Here is a 24,275-nt window from a genome sequence, read left to right as displayed (position 1 = left end):
CTCTCTCAGCCTGTTCCCTCACCTGGAGCTAATACTCCCTAGATCACTGTTCTGTTAGGATAATTAGGAGGAAAGTTCCAATGTATACACAAAAGATTAACTCTTCAAAAGTTGTAGTTTTCCCATCTGTACCCCCCTACATCTCACTGATGTCAATCACCTCCCTAATCACAAAACTCTGGAATCTTAAAGCCAAAAAGAATCCAAGAGGTCATCTAAGCCACATTCCTGATTCTAAACACGCAGAAATCAAGGCTCATAGATGAGAGATTACTTGTCCTGCATCAGAGAGAAGGAACTGCATGGCCAGGACTAACACTCAAGTCTTCTGATTCCCTGTCAGTGTTCCTTCTAACACATGGCCTAGTAGTCCTGGAAATCAAGTTTCCATTTTGTGTGAACCCCATTAATGAAAATAAAAATCTCAGCTGGGCACAGTGGTTCATACCTGTAATCCCAGCACTCTGGGAGGCCGAGGCAGGCGGATTACCTGGTCAGGAGTTGGAGACCAGCCTGACCAACATGGTGAAACCCCGCCTCTAGTAAGAATACAAAAATTAGCCGGGCGTGGTGGCACGCACCTGTAATCCCAGCTACTTGGGAGGCTGAGGTAGGAGAATCGCTTAAACCCGGGAGGCGGAGGTTGCAGTGAGCCAAGATCACACCACTGCACTCCAGCCTGGGTGACAGAGACTCTGACTCAAAAAAAAAAGAAAAGAAAAGAAGAAAATAAGAATCTCTGAGAATTAGAACACTTGGATTCTATGCCCAGCTAAGTGACCCTAGGCTGTCATTTGATTTCTCTGGATAGAGATCTTCAAGATAGTAAAATCATGGCCTCATTCTTCGAGGGAGAAGACAATCTCTCCACTGCAAACCATGCAGAGCAAAGTACCCCAGGATGAGAAGGCTGAATGTAAAATGACACCATCCCTAGTCCCCTCCATACCTACAAGGATTGTCTCCTGGGCTAGACCTCAGTGCTTGATATTCATTCCAACCAGATTCCCTCTTCTAACCTGGTAATTAGTCAGGTAGTGAGAAGGTAGTACAACAACAGTAATCTCATTGTAACAAAAATACGTCCATGTTGTTTACCTCTTAGTCCCCTAACCTCCAACAATTACAATCAACACGTCCTAAATGACACCTGACATCTGCCTCATTTAAAATTACTCTCTCGAAAATAAAAGAATAAAATTACCCTATCGTTTTCTCCTCTGAATGGCCTGGTGAGTCAGGCTGGGCATCTGAGTGCACATCCCTGTCATCTGAGAGGAAGTGACTGATGGGAGAGGAAGTGTCTGGAAGGTGACTAACGTCTGAAGGCAATTCCTTAGCCAGTTTCAAGGCTGGCTGACAAGCGAGAACAAAGAAGAGGCTTTTTGCTCCACTCTCACCTCAAAAAGCACTGCCTCAGATTCCCCAAACACAAACCAGACAATAGGATATACCCCACCTCCCAAAAAGAGGTACAGTGTCTTCAAGGACATGGTAACAGTCTACGATCTGTAGTCAGCAGGTCCAAAACAGCTGCCAATGGGTGACAGAGACTCCGTCTCAAAAAAAAAAAAAAAAAAAAAAGAAAAGAAGAAAATAAGAATCTTTGAGAATTAGAACACCTGGATTCTATGCCCAGCTAGGTGACCCTGGGCTGTCATTTGATTTCTCTGGAGAGAGATCTTCAAGATAGTAAAATTATGACCTCGTTCTTTGAGGGAGAAGCCCTCTTTCAGTGCTTCCTAACTCAGGGATGGTTTCATTATCCATCCAGCTCCACAAGCCGGACACGGACCAGGAAATCATCCTTCAAACCCCCTTCTAACCCTGTTCTCTGCATACATCATCAAATCCTACCACTTTTGCCTACTACTAAATATCTCTTGAATTCATTCACTCCATCTTCATCCTAACAAGCAAGCCCAAGTTACCACTCTCTCACCCAGAGCACTGCAAAAAATGTCTTGATTAGTTTCTCTATCCTCACAAACCCTTCTCAGGGATATACTCGGCAGCACAGCCCCAGGGGTCTTTTCAAAACAAATTTGATTACCTCACCTCCCCATTTAAATCCTTGTTCAAGGCTTCCCCGTGCCATGAGGTTAAAGAGAACACCTCTACCAGTCATACCTGGTCTTCCCCCACAGCTTCGCTTTTCACCACGATCTACTTCACCCTAGGGCTCCAGTCACACAACTTTCTTTTGGTTCCTCAAAATTGCCAAATTCCCCTTGCCTCAGACCTTCTGTTCCTTTCTCCTCCCACTTTTCTTAGCTAGTTCTTACTCACCCTTTAGCTCTCAGATCAAAAGATTTTAACCCAAGCCTGACAAACATGTTCTTTCCATGGCAAGAGTCTGCCTTCCTTTGAAAAGCCTTAAGCCAATGGTGAATTCTACCTCATGGAATTTTTAGAAGATGGCTCCACAACAAAGGAAGCCACCACAGACTGGCAAGGTTCACAGCTAACTGCAGAAATGAGGCCTAGACAGAGAGCTCAGGGTGGAAGAAGTTAGTTTTAAGAACTCAGCATAGAGGATTTAACTTCTATGAGAAGTAGAATGCCGAAAACATTTTGTTGTGATTCCTATTTAACTCATTACGAACTGACCATCAAGACAAAAATCCCAATGTCTTCCCTTGGGATTTTCAGTATAACATGAAGCAAGAGCAACAGGAGAGAATTAATATAATGGTAAGGGGGAAATAATCTCACAAAGAGATGTCTTTAATGAATTTGATCCTTCTTTTTCAGACACCATCTTGCTCTGTCACCTAGGCTGGAGTGCAGTGGTGCAATCACAGCTCACTGCAGCCTCAACCTCCTGGGCTCAAGTGATCCTTCCGCCTCAGCCTCCCAACATGCTGGGGTTACAGGCATGAGCCACTGTGCCCGGCGATCCTTCTATACTATATACCAGAATATGTAAATGGTAGTGAATATCTAATCTCCATCTTCTTTTAGAAATAGAATAGACTAACAAAAACTGATCTATGAAAGGAAGACTAGCAAAATACAGTCACAGAGATAAGTAGCCAAGAGAATAACTGCTAAAATCATGTTGAGACTTTTCTTTTAAAAAGTATGTAGGTTGGACGCAGTGGCTCACACCTGTAATCCCAGCACTTTGGGAGGCCGAGGCGGGCAGATCACCTGAGGTCAGGAGTTTGAGACGAGCCTGGCCAACATGGTGAAACCCCATCTCTATTAAAAATTCAAAAATTAGCCAGGTGTGTTGGCAGGCGCCTGTAATCCCAGCTACTCGGGAGGCTGAGGCGGGAGAAATCACTTGAACCTGGGAAGCAGGGGCTGCAGTGAGCTGAGATGGTGCGACTGCACTCCAGCCTGGGCAAAAGAGAGAGACTCTGTCTCAAAAAAACAAAACAAAACAAAGGTATGTAAATGAAGCCACTGAACAACTGAGACGAACAGCTCCTAATTCAAAATATAGTCACTCTAGATTTATCTCATACTGGGCACTAAGCAAGCAAAGCCCTGGAGAACTCTTACTGAAAGGAGCAGTGGTGGACTTTCCGTATTATGCAGCCAACTTGTTTCTTCATTCATGGTTACCCCCGCACCCCCACCAGTTGAGTAGGGGTTGGGGGTAAAGGAGAAGGAAGTAAGGCCAGAAGACCCTTAGGCTGAAGGCCACTGCCTCAGCTCAGGCAGCATTAAGTAAAAGCTGCTTTCTAGAAACATAGCCAACACTAAAAAGCCCAGGCTACATTTTTTTTTCTTTGGGAAAGAGATCCAGAAGCAAACGTAGTTTAACATATTAGAAGGGACCATTCCCACAAGAATAGCATATTTTCCAAGTTCAGATGAGGTGCCTTTTCCACTAAGGGCAATTTTTCTTTTTACGTGATTTCAATTCGCTGACCTTTTCTGAGTTTGCAACATTTCTCGGTGGCTTCATGCTTTTCTGCAGTTTTAAGTGACTTTCTTTGAAGAGAGCTATTTAATGCCAACGATTGTAGAAAACATTTGTTCATAATTATCCGACATAGACTGGAACAATGCTGAAACAAGAGCAGCATGCAAAAATGTATTTAAGGACTATCATCCCAAAATGCTGCTAAAAGCTATTAACCAGTATGTGTTAATTGCCACAGCATTCATATTAATTTTCACTTCAGGCTCGACATTGTGGAATATTTCCCCTGATACATTTTAAACAAAGTTTAATTTAAGGAACTGCTTCTATCAACACTTATGAAAATTAACAGCCAAGCAATTAGCACTCATGAATTATCCCTTCCCCCATGCTCTCTGCAGCTTCCCTGTTAAAACAGTTTCTAATAGAGAAATGGTTACTTTCTAACAAGTTAACACAATCAAAGTCACAGTTGTCTATATGAACCAGAACTGGTTTGCTCTTTCAAGCACTTGTCAAGTCAAACATTCCCCTTATATTTAGAAAATAGTATTTAGCTAAGCCCCAAAAGTAGGATATTTAACATTTTAGAAACTGCCAAGCGATCACCAATATTGAACCATTTTCTCACCAAAAGTTTAAAAAAAATAGCCAATCCCCCACCCACCCAAAGGAAGTAATTACTTGTCTCAATCTTCCTAGTGAAGGACCAAAACCCCACTGGACTCCCTGAACTTCAACATGCAGACCGTTTTCACCCACTCTGCTGTACTTCTTCTTTACGACACTATTCTAAAATCCTGGCTTTTAAAAACACATTCCCTCTCACTCAATCCTGTCAACCACATAATGAAGTACGTGGGAGAGACATTGTCACTGCCCCATCGTCAGTGCCCTGTGTCACCCCTTTACAAAGAGAAAGCAGCAGAAGTGGGATATTAGTTGAGTGTTTCCTATGTGCTACACGTCCTGCTAAACACGTCCTGCTCATTTCACCCTCCTGAGGAAGATACACTGTCATCATTTCTTTCACAGATCAGGACTGGAACTTGTAGAGAAGAAACATTTTTTCCTTCCACCCTTATAAATGCTTGGCTGAGGCCCCTGTAACAAGAAACAGAGTAACAAAAGACAAGCACACAAATTTATTTAACCGAAATTTTACATGACATAGAGCCTTCATAAGAAAACAAAGACCCAAGAAACTGTTGGTTAAATCTGAGGGTTTTTATATTAAGTTTGACGGAAAGTGGAAAGTCATGTGGAAAATATGATAGGAAAAAGGTAGGAAGTCAGTGTGGTAAACTGTGGGGAAATTTTGCAAACCCTGTTCTTTAAGATTCATCTTAGGAGATGAGGATGCTCCTTTCCTCCAGGCAGAGGGAGAACATGTCTCACATGAGGGCCTTGTGACCTGCTTAGGGGAGAAGGGCAGGGGAAGATCAGAGTTCTTCCTGCCATTTCTCAAGTTCCTTCAGCTTATGGTATTCAATATTCCAAGGTGCCACATTTTGGGGTAGTGTGTCCTGAACCCCAAGCTTCATGAGGTTAAGTAGCTAGACTGAAGTCACACCGTAAGTGGAGCCATGGGGATTCGAATGGAGGCTTTACTACAGAATAGGTTGCTTTATTAAACGACACTGCCTCTCACTGTGCTAGATGCTTCATCCTAGCATTATCCTATTTGATGGTCTCATGAGGCTTGTGAGGAACTCACACCCATCTCCTTTCAGAGGTGAAAAAACTGACTGAGATGACACAACTTGCTAATCAGTCCCTTTTTTTTTTATTACTAACTGTATTGACAGGAAATGGGTACTTGAACTTCTGATGGTCTATTAAGGATAATATCTGCAAATGCAATTTGACCAGAATAGTGATAATGTACTAGCAAAAGAGTCTCAAGAAAGTGATATGGCATAAAATGAATAGGGTTAGATTTCCTTCTTAAAACATAACCTAATCTGAAACGGGTGGAGAAACAGGGCAGAAAATCCACATATTTTGAGGCACTTAAATTAGTGCTGAATGTCTACTTGCCTCTCAGCAAAGCCCACTCCCCGGATCACCTCAAAGCAACCTCTTGTCACAACCAACAGTTCCCACATCCAGTGAAATCAGAAGGACTGGCACAAGAAGTTTTCCAGTTGTCTCAACCTCTAGAATAGAGGTTTTGTGTTGTTAACGAGGCTATTCAGAGGTTCCGTTCTCAACAATGCTTAAGAATTCAGGCAGATGGCTGAGGCTGGTTTTGCGGATCTGACCAAAGCATGCCCTAAAACTGCTTGGCCATCAACCTTGAACTTTTTTCAAATGATCAGTAAACAGTTATTGATAATCCAGACTCTAAAACAGATCACAGAGAGCATCACCAATTTGCTAAAGAAATAATATCAAAATGATAAACCTGACCCCAAAAATTGTCAAAATTACACCAAGGCACATGCCTAAGTACAGCCTTTCCCTCTCAATATCATGCCTTAAAAAATTATTAGCCAACCACAGTTTTAAAAAGCTTTTTATAAAATTATTAACCAGCTACAGGAACCAAAAATTACTTGGAAATATTCACTTTAATTTAGCACAATAGCTAAGAGATGCTCACCCTTAGAATCATAAAAACCAACAATCCAGTTGGCATGAACTGTTAAGAACACTATATGTGCCTGCTTGACTAAAATGTAACAGTAAAGCCATAGCAAAAGCAAAATCCTTTCTTCAGATCTAACACTAGTTTAATCTTAAGGAGGATTTCACAGCAGTTAGTCTCTTGAGGCAATACATAATTAAGTAGTTTTTTAGCATATTTAATTAGACCCCAAACTCTTCCCCATCCCCTTCTCTCCCCAATTATGTACTATTTGCCCAAGAGACCTAAGCAACTCAGTTAATTATGTAAATAAGGCAAGAGTTATTCCCAAGAAAAGCATTGTGAATATTTGTAGGGGGGAAAAAAAACTGTACATATTTTAGAGGCTTTAACAAATCTTTGTAAGAAAAAGAAAAAACTGGAGTATCAAAATACATAGAAAACCCTTACATTTGAGGCTAAAAGCATGGCGTTCCAATGACAAGACAGTGAATCATTAAAACAAGACACTCATTTCATTTCTTAAATATGAGCCGAATAAAAATAAAATAATTTTAAGTTACAACAGTAACAAAAATTTAGTGCTGAACGTCAGATGATTTATGGGAGGAATCAATCTGGAAATTATTAAGAGTCAACTCTCACGGAAAAGGCTTTATTATCAAGGGGTTGACATGATCTTAACTCTAGAGGCAGCCATGGTGCTGTTATAACTACTACAATCCCATTATTATGCAATCACAAAATGCTAATTTGATCATTTTGAGGTGTTATTTGAATAGTCATTTTAATTTCTAGGTTACAAAAAGGCTTGACTCAAGTATAATTCTCTATTAATCATTGAGATGTCATTGTATATCATATTGACGCATTTCACAAAGATAAAGAAAGACTAATTTAATATGTACAGTACAATATCCTTCAAATATTAGCCATTTTCATTACATATCTGCCAAATGCATCAATATTAAATAATAGATGAGAACAAGGGTTTAATTGTATTTTAGCAATTGTAATATGTAAGATAATAATACAATAGCATCACATAAGATAGACTTATCAATATCTAAATCTTTCTTAATCAATGCATAATGGTGACTGCTCTGCACTCACATCCTTCGTGGATTACAAATAGACTTGCTATGACAAAAGCATTGAGAGCCTTCAGTGTAAACACACATCTAGTGAGAATAATTCCTTTGTGACTAAGGAGATGGTTTACTTTTTATTTTCCTGCTGGTACTTCAGAAGTTAGATATATACACACCAAGCAGAGTTCACAACCTTGTGACAAATCTGAACCTAAGTAATTAACAATAAAGTCTATGGTATAAAGAGAATTATAGAGTATTTTAAAAGATCTGTGCTATTTTTTGATATAAACACATTATCACACATCAACTATTCCAGAAATTACATCCTCAAACAATGAGATGGTATCAGGCAATGGAAGTAAATAAATTCCAACTGCTTACCCTAATCCCAAGAATAACTTCTCACATGTCTAAATGAATCATTGTAGTATTTTTTTTTAAATCCTATGTAGTCCAACTCGCCATTTTCCAGAGGCTGACATTCCTGTCCCCTGGGGGAACTTCCTTCTCCGTGCTACATTCCACAAAACAGGAGAAAGCAGCAAGGGCAGACGAAAGAGAAGCTTTACATCAATACAGTCTATAACTTACTAAAAGTGCTGTCAGAAGTTCTTTGGAGGAAACTTCCAGAGCATATTAGGACCTTTATATTACTTATGCATTGTTTCTAGTTTTTGCTCTTATCCCCCAGAAACATCAATAACCTCATGTGCCAGTGGCCATACATGCTTACTGAAACCTATGGAAACCTGCTGAATTGTAGGAAGTAAAAGTCTTTCGAAGAGAAAACACCTCTGCTCAAAGAGGACAACTGACAGAACCAGCTCATGAAAAAAAAAAATCAAGCATAAGCAAAAAGCTGTATGTTTATTAACTGCAACGGCGCTGAAGTAAGACAAATTATACACAATACCTCCAGGCAAAGAGCTATCACTCAGCACCCCACACCACTGCCAGACAGCAAACATCATGGCAATAAATACAAAAATCAACCGCTACTGTCTTCTGAACAAGGCCCTGCTCAGGTCAGCACAGAGACACAAGAAGGCAGGGGGTTGGGGAAGGGGTGCTGCATATGAAACTAGGATCCACCTGAAATAGTGGCCATGTTTCTAAAAGGAAAACAAACACACTTTAATTTTATAACAGCAAACTTAGCACGAACAGGCAAAAAACAAAGTTAGCCTCCATAGCAAGTGTCAAGATCCCCCTACAGTGAAATACTGAAATGCAAGCAATAGCCTAGAATTCTGAAATAAAGCTCAGATCTCAACAATTTCTACAGTTATAATAATCAAACAATTTCTACAGTTATAATAATCAGCCAAGACAATGCAAATTGCCTCCCAGAACCACTTTCAAGGCTTTCCCAATACAATTAGACCTTGATTAGTCACAATCTAACTAATCCAACTTCTCAAGTATACTTAGGAGATAAAACGGATTAAAAATATACACATATATATTTCTCTCTCCCTTCCTCCCCCTCCCCTTTCTCTCATATATATATAAACATATGTATATACATATATATACACACACATATATATGTGTGTTGGGGAGGATTAAAACACAACAGTCCTGAGATATCTATACACAGAGAAAGAGAGAATGAAAGAGCACAGGACTGTTTTTGTTTTAATCCTCCCAAATATATTACTGTGGAAACAACACTGAACCCAAATTCATACCTTTACATCAAGTCTTAGAAAATGTAAGTGACATTCTATAACTGTCAACTGATATTCTACAAAGCATTTCTGAAACCCTAAATCTAATAATAATACCAACAACAACTCCACTCAATTACAGTTTTACTTAAAGGGACAAAGTCTCATTTTTACTTACCTTGCCATCAAATTTGGAATACTCGTTAAAAGGGTTATTCAGCTGCAGAGGGCACTGTTCTAGGCGTACAGATAATATTGACTGCTTCCCAGAAATTGGAGGCTTCTCTTTGAGAGATTTTTTTTCAAACAGTGACTTTAACTCCTGGGCTGTGATACAAGAGGAAGAAAAACATCTTTGTGATTACACAGAGACAACTTGTCCACCTTCCCTAAAAAGTCTTCCTTAGAACCTTAAGGAAGGAGCATCCAGAGACATGTTCAGGTCGGATACATGCAGAAAGCCCCACAATATACTGTGCACTGAAAAGGCAGAGCACGGAAGAACGTGCAGGCCAGGATAGTCAATTTGGAAAGAGAAGGGGTTAAGGGAGGGGGAAGAATCAGACAAAGTAACAAAGGAGCCATTTTATAGGAAGAGCACTCACAACCAGGAGACCCGAGCTTTGGCCCGGCTTTGCTACTAACGGCAAGCTATGTGACAGTAGACACTTCTCTAAAAAACCTTTCTGGGCTTGTCAAACTAGAAAATCTCAAAGATCCCTCCTGCCTGTAATATTATATGATTTTGGAATTCTAGTTCTTCAAGGTCAAGATCTACATATTAATTCTCTAACACTCTCCAGTTGCACCTTGCACAAACTCTTGATGCCAAAGATGAAGAGGAGAAAAAGAGAAAGGATATTTATAATAACAGTAGCTAACATTTATTGCTGCTCGGCCTTTTGGCTAAGATCAAGTGTAGTAACAGTAGCTAACATTTATTTAGCAAGTCAATATATCTCATTTAATCCTCATAACAAGCCTATGAGGTAGATACTAGCGTTATCTCAGATTTGTCAATGTGGAAACAAGCTTAGAATATTTTGATTAGCCCTGGACCACACAGCTAATAAGTAACAGAACTAGAATTTGCACCTGACCAAGGCTCTTATACATTAGGGCACTAATGAACAAGGTAGACACTGAATAAATTTTGTTGCATGAATGAATGATTGAAATAATTCAGATTAAAATTATTAAATCTGAATCTTCAGTTCTTATTCATTAGTGAACCAAGACAAGTTCTGTAACTTTTCAAAGATCATTTAATTCTCTAAATCAATTGGAATATCAATCAAGGTGGCGGTAGCTAGATGATAAGTGGCTATGAAGAAATGTCCACACTTACAGTTTTTAAATAAATCAATCTGAGACTTTAAAATCTGCAATAGACATGTTCAACCCCATTCCACTTTAGCATAGTCAAATTAAACCAAGAGAGAGAACAGAATTCCGAAAGAGTCACTTAGAACTTTCAAAAAAAAAATGTAACTGCAGCTGGGCACCGTGGCTCAAACCTGTAATCCTAGCACTTTGGAAAGGCAAGGTGGGAGGATCACTGGAGCACAGGAGTTCGACATAATCAACATATTAAACACAGATTTGAAGAGGAATTAGACTATAATTCAATTAAAGTAATATTTTAAATATGGGAAGTACTTTTCTACCTGTAATCTATTACCACTTTCATGGTTACAATTGGGAAAGAAATGATCCTTTATTAAGCATCTATTATGAGCCAGGATCAATACTAGGTATTTTCCTCACCTGGCACAGTCACAGTCTTCACAGATCCTAAGAGAGATGTTACTACTAGCTCCATGAAGAAACTGAGGAATCCCAAACCTAAGTAATGTATAGACTTCACACAGCTGTTACCAATAGGGTTAGGTGCAATGTGATGCTATGATTAACCCTTTCATTCTCAGACATTCACACTCAGACCTCTCTCCTCAACCTAACACCTCCTCCCCTCTTCCTCCTTTGTCGAGGCTTGGAGAATAGAAACAACCAAAGAGAACTTTTGCATGCTCTCATCTGCTCTTCTATCTGCCTGTCCTCCTACTAGCAAGGATGAACTCCCTCTGCCCTTACCTTAGGCCAGCCCTTCCCTTGTGCACTAGATCCCATCCCTCTTGCCAACTCATGAACAGCTCTCCAGCAATTCTCTTCTCTCTCTTCCATTGTCAATTTTTCTCTTACTGAATTAGTCACATCAGCACACAGTACTGAAACACTGCTCATTAAAAAAAAAAAAAAAAAAAAAAAAATCCTCCCTCTATCCCATACTCCCTCCCTTCTGGTTACTACCATATTTTTCTGCTTCTTAAAATGTCTGTCTATATTCTTCCTGTCCAGTCCCTCTACTTCCATTCAATCAAATCCACTACAAGTAGGCATATTCAGGCCACACTACTCCACCAAAGCAGCTTTTATCGAGGTCACCAATGATCCCTTTGTTGCTAAATCTGTTGGTCAATTTTTAATCCTCATCTTACAAGATGTCTTGGCAGCATTTGACACGGTTCCTCACTCCCTCCTGTTTTAACATTTTTTTCACTTGGTCCCCAGGACTCCACTCTATCTGGCTTTTATACTGTCTCTCAGGCTACTTCTTTCAGTCCCTCTGCTGATTCATCTCATTTCTCCCTTGAATCACTGGCATTTCCCAAGGCACAGCACTTGGACCTCTTCTCAATCTACATTCACGCCACTGGTGATCTCATCCAGTCGTATGCTTTTAAATACCATCTATAAGGGGCAAAACTAAATTGTGGTGACATAAATCAGAACAATGCTTGCCTCTGGGGAGTGAAATGACTAAAAAGGGGCACCAGGGAACTTTTTTGGGGTGACAGAATTGCTCTATACTTGTCTGGGATGCTAGTTATATAAATGTATATGTCTGTCAAAAGTCATTGAGCTGTACATTTAATATCTGTACATTTCACCGTATGTAAAGCATACCTCAAAAAAAGTAAATAAATAAAAAGGGAAACCCCAAGTAAATATCCTCTACATGCTAGTACCTCTCAATGGTTATTTCTAACCCTAAACACTCCCTGAAATTATAGACATCCAACTTTCTACTGGACACTTTCACTTGGATGCCCACCAGGCACCTCAAGTGTTACCTATCCATAACCAAACTCTTGATCTTTCCCCAAAGCTCCCACTCCCACAATCTCCTCAGTTAATGGCAATTCAGTTCTATTAGGCCAAAAACTTGGGAGTCATCCTGACTTCTCACATCCTACCCATCAACCAACACTTCAAAAGCTATTCAGAACCGTGGTAACCGCTAGCAACGCTGTATTATCATCACCTTAAAACCCGCTTTACTGTTTCTGCCCTTGCCTCCTCACCCCAACCCTTGTTTCTTCCTGACACAGCCGCCAATATGAGTCTTTTGAAATACAAGTTACAAACTTCAGAATGAGGAGAAAAATTGATAAACCTGACCACATGAAAAGAAAACACTTCTATATGGGAAAAAAGTAAAAAGACAAATGATAAATTAGGAAAGAATAAAGGTCAATATTCCTAATATGTAAATGTTCTAAAAGTAAAGAAGACACTGAACACCACACATAGAAAAATAAGACAAAAATATGAAATGTTCACAGAAAAAGAAATGTAAACAGCTCTTAAATGGAAAGATTCTCAACCACATTCATAAGAGATATGCAAATTAAAACTACATTTCATCAGATTGGCAAAAATCTAAAGATTTGAGGCTCTGAGGACATAGACACTCTGTATGTTACCAGTGGGAGCATGAAACAGCGAAAGTCCTATGAAACGGAATTCGGAAGATCAAGGAAAATCACATCTTCATTTACCCTCTGACCCAACAATACCACTTAGATACATTGGTAAAACAAAACTTTAAAAAAAATGCATACAACTATTCTCTGCAGTGCCATTTGCAAAAGCAAAGCCTGAAAACAAACAAACATCCCTCACCGGGGCATGGGTTGGCACTGGTACATGCGTATCACAGAGTATTATGCAGCTGTAAAATGGAATGAAGCTTATCTCTATATATTGCTCCAGAAAAATCCTCGGAATATATTACTAAATGAAAAAAGTATTGTACAAAACAGCATGTATAGTATGCTATCTTTAATCTAAAAAGGGGATATAAATATAAATATGCTTATATATAGTTTTAAATGGACAAAAAACCTTTTTAAAAATGACTATAAAAGAGTGAAGGGAACAGAAGGTGAAGCTAGATTTCTCTGACTTTATCTTGCTTTATGTTTCTGACTTTGAAGCCATGTCAATGTTTTAAATAGTTATAAAAGAAAATTAAAAGCATAACCTCTAAAAACAAAGGCAAAATGAAATACATGAACCTAAGTATAATAATGACTTGGCAGATTAACTACAAAGAGGGGAATTATTTTAAATAACTTTGTTACCCAGCAAATGACCCAATTTCTTCAACAAATAAATTATAAGAAAAAAGTGAAAGAGAAGCTATAGATTAAAAAATGAGACATTAATCAAAGTAGTAGATGGATCTTAGATCCAAACATGAACAAACCAATAGAGAAAAAAGAAAAATTTGAGATGATTAGGGAAATATGAACAATAATCAGATATTTAATAATATTAAATAATTATTTCTTGGCCAGGCACTGTGGCTCACCGACTGTAGTTCTAGCACTTCGGGAGGCCAAGATGGGCAGATCACTTGAGCCCAGGAGTTCAAGACCAGCCTGGCCAACATGGCAAAATCCCATCTCTACAAAAAATGCAAAAATTAGCCAGGAATGGTGACATGTGCCTGTAGTCCCAGCTGCTTGGGAGGCTGAGGAGGAAGAATCACTTGAGCCCAGGAGGTTGAGGTTGTAGTGAGCCATGTTCATGCCACTGCATTCTAGCCCCGGTGAGAGTGCAAGACCCTGTTTCAAAACAAAAATTTTTTTTCTGACTGGGCACGGTGGCTCACGCCTGTAATCCCAGCACTTTGGGAGGCCAAGGTGGGTGGATCACGAGGTCAGAAAATCGAGACCATCCTGGCTAAGAGGGTGAAACCCTGTCTCTACTAAAAATACAAAAAATTAGCTGGGTGTGGTGGCGGGCACCCGTAGTCCCAGCTACTCGGGAGGCTGAGGCAGGTGAATGGCGTGAATCCAGGAGGCGGAGCTTGCAGTGAGCCAAGATCGTGCCACTGCACTCCAGCCTGGGCGACAGAGCAAGACTCCATCTTAAAAAAAATAAAAATAAAAATAAAATTTTTCTTTATAAAGAAATTATTTTAAATGTTTTTCAATGTAATGATTAAACATTTCTTTATAATAATTAACATAAATAATTTTAAATGATATAGAGAATATTAAAATAATATTAGTTTTTTGGAGAGTAGTAGTGCCACAGTTTTCTTATGTGTTAAAAATACAAAGTATTTAGGTATGAAATCATATAGTAGCTGGGATTTGCTTAAAAATAATCTGGGAGGGCTGGTAGTAAAATGTATAAATCAAACAGGACCAGCCATATACTGTTCATTGTTGAAGCTGGCAGATGAGTGAAGGGAGTTCATTAAACCATTCTCTCTACTTCTGTGTATGTCTGAAATTTTCTACAATAAAAAGTTTTTTTTAAGGAAATTTAAACTGGGGGAAAAGAAGTCACATATCACATCACTACTCTGATCAAATCACCTCAGAGAAAAAATACAATTCCTTACCAGACCCTCTATAACTAGGAACCCCACTACTGACTTCTCTGATCCCACTCTTCCCATGCTTACTGTGCTCTAACCAACAGGCATCCTTCCTTGTTATTCTTTTTTGAATACACCAGGCACATTTCTGCCTCAGAATCTTTGCACTTGCTATTTCCTCCTCTTAGAACACTCATCTCCCAATATATGCATGACTCACTCCTCCACTTCCTTTAGATCTCTGCTCAAACAGCACCTTCCTAATGAGCCCTTCCTTGGCCACCCTACACAAAATAGCAAAATTCTCTGCCTAGCATTCCTTATCCCCCTTACCTGGCTATATTCTTCTCCATGCCATTTACCCATTCTGGCACATTATGTTTACTGTTTATCTACCCCCAATCGAATATAAGCCCCATGAAGACAAGGACTTTGTCTTGTTCACTATTTGTTGAAGGAATAATTTATTATTTTTTAATAATAAATATTTGTTGAATGAATAAGTCTGGACCAGAGAAGTAGAAAAAGTTGCTGGGGTACGGTATAGGAAGGGAGGACAGAGAGAGCAGATGCGCAGAAAGAAGCCAAGACAAGATGGGAGAAGTCATGCGAGCCCTTCCTTCTGGTTTCAAGCCATTCATCAGGCAGACTATACTTCTTGAGAGCCCTCCTTCAAGTTGCTTTTTGTTATTTGCAACTAAAAAGTCCTAACCAATATAAACAGTTGGACTTCACCAACAAACACAAAACTAAAAAAATAAATAGCCTGGAAATTTAATTATCATCAGCTTTATGAAAAAGCACACACTATAGCATTCAGAAGATGAGAATGTGTATCAGAACTTATGCATGGAACATACTAGAACTATAAGAATTTAGGGAGCAGCGGGATACAAAACAAATATATTAAAATAACACATTTCGGCCAGGTGCGGTGGCTCACACCTGTAATCCCAGCACTCTGGGAGGCCGAGGAGGGTGGATTACCTGATGTCAGGAGTTCGAGACCAGCCTGGCCAACATGGTAAAACCCCGTCTCTACCAAAAATACAAAAATTAGCCGGGCATGGTGGCGGGCACCTGTAATCCCAGCTACTTGGAGGACTGAGGCAGGAGAATCACTTGAATCTTGGAGGCAAAGGTTGCAGTGAGCCGAGATCATGCTACTGCACTCCAGCCTGGGCAATAAGAGTAAAACTCCGTCTCAAAAAAAATAAAAAAAAAAAAAAATAAAATAACAGATTTATTTACAAAAGACCAATAACAAAGGTATGAGGAAGAATGTCCTATTTATCATGGTAGGCTGGGCATGGTGGCTCATGCCTGTAATCCCAGCACTTTAGGAGGCTGAGGCGAGAAGATCACTTGAGGTCAGGAGTTTGAGACCAGCCTGGCCAACATGGTGAAACACCGTCTCTACTAAAAATACAAAAATTAGCCAGGTGTGGTGGCATGTGCCTGTTGTTCCAGCTGTTCGGGAGGCTGAGGCATGAGAATAGCTCAAACATGGGAGGTGGAGGTTACGGTGAGCCGAGGTCGCGCCACTGCAATCCAGCCTTGGCGACAGAGCGAGACTCCATCTCAAAAAAACAAAATAAAAATACAATGGTAACACAAAATATGTGGAAATAATGTTAATAAGAAATGTAAAAGTGCGGGATCTATATGGAGACAACCACATTTTATCTTTATGAACTACTTGTATGCACAAAAAATACAAAAAAGATCATATGAAATATGATTTGAGGTTGGGCATGGTGGCTCACACCTGTAATCCCAGCACTTTGGGAGGCCAAGGCAGGAGGACTGCTTGAGTCAAGGAGTTTAAGACCAGCCTTGGCAACACAGGGAAACCCCCCATCTACAAAATATTGTAAAAATTGGCCAGGCATGGTACCATGCACCTGTGTGGCATAGTTACTTGGGAGACTGAGGCAGGAGGATTGCTTGGGCCCAGGAGGTCAAGGCTGCAGTGAGTCATGATCATGCCACTGCACTCCAGCTCGGGTGACAGAGCGAGACCCTGTGTCAAAATATATATCTACATATTTTTATATTAAATATTGAATAGTTTAAAATATATATACTCACATATATAAATGAAATCTAAAATAAATACATCAAAATGGTAACAACAGCAGTTGCCTCTAGATGTGAGATTACTGGTAGCTTATTTTCATTTTTAATTTTTTTTGTACACAATTTCTTCTTTTGCTTTTTGAGATAGGGTCACCCTCTGTTGCCCAGGCTGGAGTGCTGTGGCTCACTGCAGCCTTGACGTCCTGGGCTCAAGTGATCCTCCCATCTCAATCTTCTCAGTAGCTGGGACTACAGGAGCATGCCACCATGCCCAGCTAATTGTGTGTGTGTGTGTGTGTGTGTGTGTGTGTGTGTGTGTGTACAGATGGGATCATGCTATGTTGCTAGGGCTGGCCTCGAACTCTTGGGCTCAAGTGATCCTCCTGCCTTGGCCTCTCAAAGTGCTAGGATTACAGGCATGAGCCACTGGACCTGAATTTTTTTTTTTTTAACATACAGGGTTTGGCAACTTCCCCAAACTCTGGCCATAGCTGACAGAGAAGGAAAGGAATAAGACAGCCTAGGCATGGTGGCTCACACCTGTAATCCCAGCACTTTGGAAGGCCAAGGCAGGCAGATCACCTGAGGTCAGGAGTTTGAGACCAGCCTGGCCAACATGGTGAAACCCCGTCTCTACTAAAAATACAAAAATTAGCCAGGCGTGGTGGCAGATGCCTGTAATACCAGCTACTTGGGAGGCTGAGGCAGAAGAATCATTTGAATCTGGGAGGCGGAGGTTGCAGTGAGCAGAGATCGTGCCACTGCACTCCAGCCTGGGCAACAGAGCAAGACACACTCTCAAAAAAAAAAAAAAAAAAGAAAAGAAAAAGAAAAAGAACGGAACAAGAGAACACCAAAGACTCCTCAATACCCAAAGTTTCAGAAGCAGCTCCTTTCTGCCAATGATATGGGAGGGAGCAGAGCAGAGTAGAAAGACTAAAGTCTTTGGGGTCAAACTGTCCAGGAGGTGAATTCTGGCTTCACCACTTACTACTTACAAGTAACTTGGGAAAGTTATTTGGCCTCTGAGCACCAGTTTTCTCACCTGTAAAAGAGACATACTAACAGCTAATTTACTGGCTTTGAATGAAGATGAAATAGGCCAGGCACAGTGGCTCACACCTGTAATCCCAACACTTTGGGAGGCCGAGGCGGGCGGATCACATGAGGCCAGGAGTTCAAGATCAGCCTGGCCAACATGACAAAACCCTGCCTCTACTAAAAATGTTTTTTAAAAAATTAGCCAAGCATGGTGGCACACGCCTGTAATCCTAGCCACTAGGGAGGCTGAGGCACAAGAATTGTGTGAACCCCAGAGGCGGATGTCACAGTGAGCCAAAACTGTGCCACTGCACTCCATCCAGCCTGGGTGACAAAAGGAGACTCTGTCTCAAAAACAAACAAACAAAAAAGAAATAAATAAACTTAGTGGCTAACATACTATATACCCTGAGCTGATTACTCATCAGAATCACCCAGGGACCTTCTGAAAACCGTAACTTACCCTTAAGAAAGTTCTTTGTAATTCTCCCCACCCTTGAGAATGTACTTTGTGAGAACCACCCCCTGACCCCAAAACATTGCTCTTAACTCCACCACCTATCTCAAAACCTATAAGAACTAATGATAATCCCACCACCCTTTGCTGACTCTTTTCGGACTCAGCCCGCCTGCACCCAGGTGAAATAAACAGCCTTGTTGCTCAAAAAAAACAAAAAACAAAAAAAAACACATAACTTTGTGGGCCCCAACCCCCATCTACTAAATCAAGAATTCCACAGGTGAGGCCTAGAAATGTATAGGGAATGTTATTATAACATGCACTTTTGGATGCAGTTCTGATTTTTATACCTCCATTGTATTTGGGAATCATTACTTAAAAAAACCAATAATAGAAGTTACACAAAACTTCAGGTACATGTAAATAATTGATATAAATAAGCTACATTGTTGTTTTGCATTATTATTTAACTTCATGCATAAGAAGCCTTATTTGCCGATTAGACTTCGAACTTCTTGAGGAGAGGATTCATGTAGTCCTCCTAGCGCTCAGCACAGAATTATTAGGCACACAGGAGTTATGAAAGAAATACTTGTTAAATGATTCAATGAGTAAGGGTAATAACTAATTATGTACAGAATAAAATACCAATACCATTTTAAAATAATAAAATTAAAGATATTTGGATCTTAATATGACATTATTCCTAACAAAGCACCCTTCTGATGACACCATGTTCTTATCTATCCATGCAGTTTTAGTTACAGGAATATTACAAGGATCTTACTCTAAGGTATTTCATTTATCATGTGGTCTCATGGCACATGGATCAGTAAGTTCATAAAGAACTGAGGTATGGACTAGATGGTCTCCACAAACCCTCTATCTCCTCTATGAAAAGGCTGCCCTTATGCTGTGTCTTAAAGGATAAACTGGATGTTGACAGAATAATTGTGGAAGAAGAATACTTCCAGGGTGGTCATCCTGTTTAGAATGATGATTCTTCTAGTGGGGAATGAAATAAAACAAAGATAAGAAAAACAAATGAAAGGATTTTAGCAAAGCATAAATAATAGAAAAAGAATGAGGGAATGAAGTTGGGTATGGTGTCACGTGCCTGTAGTCCTAGCTCCTCAGGAGGTTGAGGCACTTGAATCCAGAGTTTGAGGCCAGCCTGGGCAACACAGTGAGACCCCCAATTCTTAAAAGGAGAGAATGAATAAATAATTACCCGTCCAAAATTCTCAATAAAGATCAAAAAGATTTAGATGTGGCATTTCTTGCTGAGAGAGTACGTTTGTGGGAGATGTATAAAAATAGGATGGCTGCTCAGTTTGCCAGGTAGATGTTTAGTGGACTGCTGATTCCACTTTTCTAGCATGCTTCAATACACCCAGAGTGCCAAGCTGTGGTTTAATGATAGGACCCAGCCTAAGGGAGAATCCAAAGACATTCTTTTGTGCATTGATAAGTTTCACTCTAACCATCAGGAATGACTACCAGGCAGGCTGCTGGTCTGGCCAGAATCAGGGAATAACAGTTCAAGCATGAACATACACATTAAAGAGCTTCTCCAGAAGTAAGACCACAGGCTCAATTATCAAAATCCGTGAGACACAGAAAAGAGAGAGAAGGAAACTGAAGGAGAGAAGTATAAGAAGTACATGTCTACAATGGACAGTATGGTTACAAATGAAAGCAAAAAGTGACATAACTATTTCTCCAGCATATTCTGTGAAACAATGAACAAAAATTAAAGTAGATTAGACTTTAAAAAATAAGTGGGGGAGCAAATAAAATCCTCTATTTATTAGATGTATCAAAATTTAAGCTGAAGAACTTACTTCTCACATTGTAAAAGGGACTGATGCACCTATATTTGATGTACTCTATTCACCATATTTTTGGGTTTGAGACACAGTCTCGCTCTGTTGCCCAGACTGAAGTGCACTGGCGCGATTTTAGCTCCCTGCAACCTCTGCCTCCCAGGTTCAAGCAATTCTCATGCCTCCGCCTCCTGAGTAGCTAGAATTACAGGCGCACACCACCATGCCCAGCTAATTCTTATATTTTTAGTTGAGACAGGGTTTCGCCATGTTGGCCAGGATGGTCTTAAAACTGCTGACCTCAAGTGATCTGCCTGCCTCCTGGCTAATTTTTTGTATTTTTAGTAGAAATGGGGTTTCACTATGTTGGCCAGGCTGGCCTCAAACTCCTGGCCTCAACTGATCTGCCACCTTGGCCTCCAAAAGTGTTGGGATTACAGGTGTGAGCCACAGTGCCTGGCCTCACTGTGCGTTTTATTTATAATTTTTTAAGCTATGGAAGTGAAGAACGCAAATAAAGGGTGGCTGGAGAGACAGAGGAGCTTAAATAAACTTGCTCTGTATTCATTGATCAAGAAGAGATTAATAAGAACTGCTTTAAGATATATAAAAAATTTGAAAAAAGTGAATAAGATAAGTGATATAAAGTATTTTCAGTTTGTATTAAATACAACAAAGAGAAACATTAACTGGATCAACAGAAGGGGCTAGCCTCGTGAGATTTTGAAAGTATTCAGAGTAAAACTAGAGAGAAATTCAAGAAGAACTACTGCATTCAAGGAAGTCAGAATGAGATATAAGGAAGAAAAACAAGTAATTGGGACTTCTGGTTCTACACAGTCATCACTTAGTAGCAGTCATGAAGAAAATCATACCTGCTAAGGATACTTGAGTTTATAATCATAGTATGAGAAATCAAGAAGCACTTTACAGAGTGATTTAGCGCAGAGAGTGGCCTTTATATGCAGGCAGAGCTGGACACAAAACATCTCATTATCACACTTCCCTCCATGTTGGGTAACTTTGGCAAGTTCATCAAATCCCTGAGCCTTTGTCTTATCTGTAAACAATAGCAACGATACCTACACCTTGCAAGATCACTGCAATAGAGGTAATGCATGTAAAGTACCTAGTAGAGCACGAGGTAGAGGCTGCTATTAGTATAATAAACCTTAATATTATTAGACTTATAATTATTGTGTAACAATGGAGCCAATCAGGCCGGGCGCGGTGGCTCACGCTTGTAATCCCAGCACTTTGGGAGGCCGAGGCGGGCGGATCACGAGGTCAGGAGATCGAGACCATCCTGGCTAACACGGTGAAACCCCGTCTCTACTAAAAATACAAAAAAATTAGCCGGGCGTGATGGCGGGCGCCTGTAGTCCCAGCTACTTGGGAGGCTGAGGCAGGAGAATGGCATGAACCCGGGAGGCGGAGCTTGCAGTGAGCCGAGATTGCGCCACTGCACTCCCGCCTGGGCCACAGAGCGAGACTCCGTCTCAAAAAAAAAAAAAAAAAAAAAAAAAAAAAACAAAACAATGGAGCCAATCCACAAATATTTATTAGGCGTCTATTACATGCCGATATGATATTGGGAGGTGCTGGGAGGATACAGAAGACAGACTGCAGATATTTCTTTTAAAGGAGAAGAAAAAGAGAAAGTCTAGGAAACATGATATAACCACTATAAAATATTTTAATAGCATTTTATTTCTGAAATTGTTTTTCTCCCCAAGTCTTTTCTTCTTGCTGAGACTGAAGCTTTAAAAGTATATAATATGGCCAGCCTTTATACACATACTATATGAAAATATACAGCAAATGCTAATAATACCAGCAACATAATGGTTTTTACACTAAGGGAAAAGAATTTGCATATATGCAAAAAAGACTGTTACTAGGCCCACTAATGGGGCAAGGGAAAGTCTAGGTTGGAACTGCCAAGAGAAATCTGTAACCTAGAAACTCATCCAAAATATCACAGGGGCTGGGCGCAGTGGCTCACACCTATAATCCCAGCACTTTGGGAAGCCAAGGCAGGTGGATCACTTGAGGTCAGGAGTTCGAGAATAGCCTGGCATGGTGAAACTCCATCTCTACTAAAAATGCAAAACTTAGCCAGGCATGGTGGTGTGCACCTGTAGTCCCAACTACTTGGGAGGCTGAGGCAGGAGAATTGCTTGAACCAGGGAGGCGGAGGTTGCAGTGAGCCGAGATGGCACCACTGCACTCCAGCCTGGGTGACACAGCAAGACTTCGTCTCAAAAAAAAAAAAAAAAAAAATCGGCTGGGCACAGTGGCTCATGCCTGTAATCCCAGCACCTCAGGAGGCCACGGTGGGTGGATTACTGGAGGTCAGGAGTTCAAGACCAGCCTGGCCAACATGGTGAAATCCCATCTCTACTAAAAATACAAAATTAGCCAGGTGTGGTGGCATGCGCCTGTAATCCCAGCTACTGAGGATGTTGAGGCAGGAGAATCGCTTGAACCGGGGAGGCAGAGGCTGCAGTGAGCCAAGACCGTGCCATTGCACTCCGGCCTGGGCCAAAAGAGTGAAACACTATCTCAAAAAAATAATAATAATAAAAATCAAATCATAGTGTACTCCTTGGCCTATATTTTTTTAAAAAATCAGAAAAAAATACTGACATGACAGCTTGTAAAAAATGTCCCCTGCACACATCAATCCCTGTGACCCAGAGTGAAGGGTGGCCAAAAAGCCAAGAACTAAAGAGCATATAGCTTCAGAGGGTCAAGGCACACAAGAGAAAGAGCTCAAAGCTCAAAACACTAGAGGTATCTAAGTCCAGAGGATTTAAAAGGATGAATTAAAAATAAAAGTTCTTATATAATAAACTAAATATATAAATCTCAAATTAAGAATTAAAATCATTTCCATTTACCTGATTGCTTAGAATTTCTTTCTTTCCACTGAATATTTTTGCATTTGATCTGGTTTTGTCTCTCTTTTCGGAGTCGTTCTAATCTTTGAGCTTGAAAAGAAATATTATAACTATAAGTTTGTCAATGAAAGTTTACCATAAACAAAGACATAATTAACTACCTTTACATGAATAAAGATGTTTTATATTGCATATGTAGAGAAAAAGTCATAAAATTTTAAAGGTGGCACCCCTGAAAAGCAAATACCAACAAAAACATGAAAATATTATTGATTTATAATTGAAATTAGAGGATATAAAACACTAATAGAGATCATAAAGATAGTATTAACATGGAAGAGAATAATAAAATGTGAAAACTTCTGTGATTAATATGACATTTCATTATATAAATCATTAATAACGGTCTTAAAGGAATTTTAATGCACAAATGAACTGAAGTGAATATTACATTACAGGAATAAAATTACTGTTATGAATTACTCTACCCGTTTCAAAAATTAAAGATAAATGAACTCAGACTAGACTATTAAAGTTTTAAATATAAAATCCTTTATCTAAAAATCATGAAAATTATAAAATGTCAAAGCTATATAAATTAGCATAGCTTTTCTTCAGTGGGCTGAAACAGTTTATAGGTAGTAAAATAAATGATTTGTATCTTTGTAACATTAGTCAAATCTTAAAAAGAACAATTTTTCTTTTACAAAATTTTAAGATATGCTGCATGGATAAAAAGTAAATTCTTTGGTCACTAAGACAACCTACAATCTCAATTAATTATTAGCATCTAAGTGCTACCTAAAGAAATTCCAACAAGAGTCACCTAAAATTATGCATTTGTGATTATATTGCCACTGGCTGATCAACCTTCAAAAATCAGTGAACTGATCCTTTAGAGAAATACCACCCAGCATGCACTTAACAACTGCTGCATACAGAGACCACAATAAAAAAGAAAGTCACAACTGATGCCATCTCTTGAAATGAGTTTTCTCTTGCTAATCTTCAGCTTCCTATCCCAGCATTTTGCTAATAGAAAATAAATACATCTCTTT

General features: G+C 39.7%; 1 protein-coding gene across 12 annotated transcripts in view; it reads right to left on the bottom strand.

Moving 5' to 3' along the window:
- MAPKAP1 (MAPK associated protein 1) overlaps positions 1–24,275 on the bottom strand; it is a 266,415-nt gene that overhangs the window by 205,651 nt on the left and 36,489 nt on the right. For 9 of the 12 annotated variants that reach the window (XR_010148846.1, XM_003312320.7, XM_003312321.7 and 6 more), the window contains 2 exons: positions 23,218–23,307; positions 9,410–9,558 (listed from right to left, as the gene is read on the bottom strand). The exons of 1 other annotated variant lie outside the window; for it this stretch is intronic. Coding sequence is in view for 8 of the 11 variants with exons in the window: in XM_003312320.7 (XP_003312368.1) it covers positions 9,410–9,558; positions 23,218–23,307 (239 nt within the window). In the remaining 3 variants the exon portion in view is untranslated. Of the gene's footprint in view, positions 1–2,130; positions 2,220–9,409; positions 9,559–23,217; positions 23,308–24,275 lie in introns of those variants that run through there. 2 more of the 12 variants (XM_003312324.7, XM_063788305.1) reach the window with 2 other exon arrangements.

This window comes from Pan troglodytes, chromosome 11 (genome assembly GCF_028858775.2).
Source record: "Pan troglodytes isolate AG18354 chromosome 11, NHGRI_mPanTro3-v2.0_pri, whole genome shotgun sequence".
NCBI classification, from domain to species: Eukaryota; Metazoa; Chordata; class Mammalia; order Primates; family Hominidae; genus Pan; species Pan troglodytes.
The sequence above is the reverse complement of the archived record's forward strand: the minus strand, read 5'-3'. Positions and strand labels throughout refer to the sequence as shown.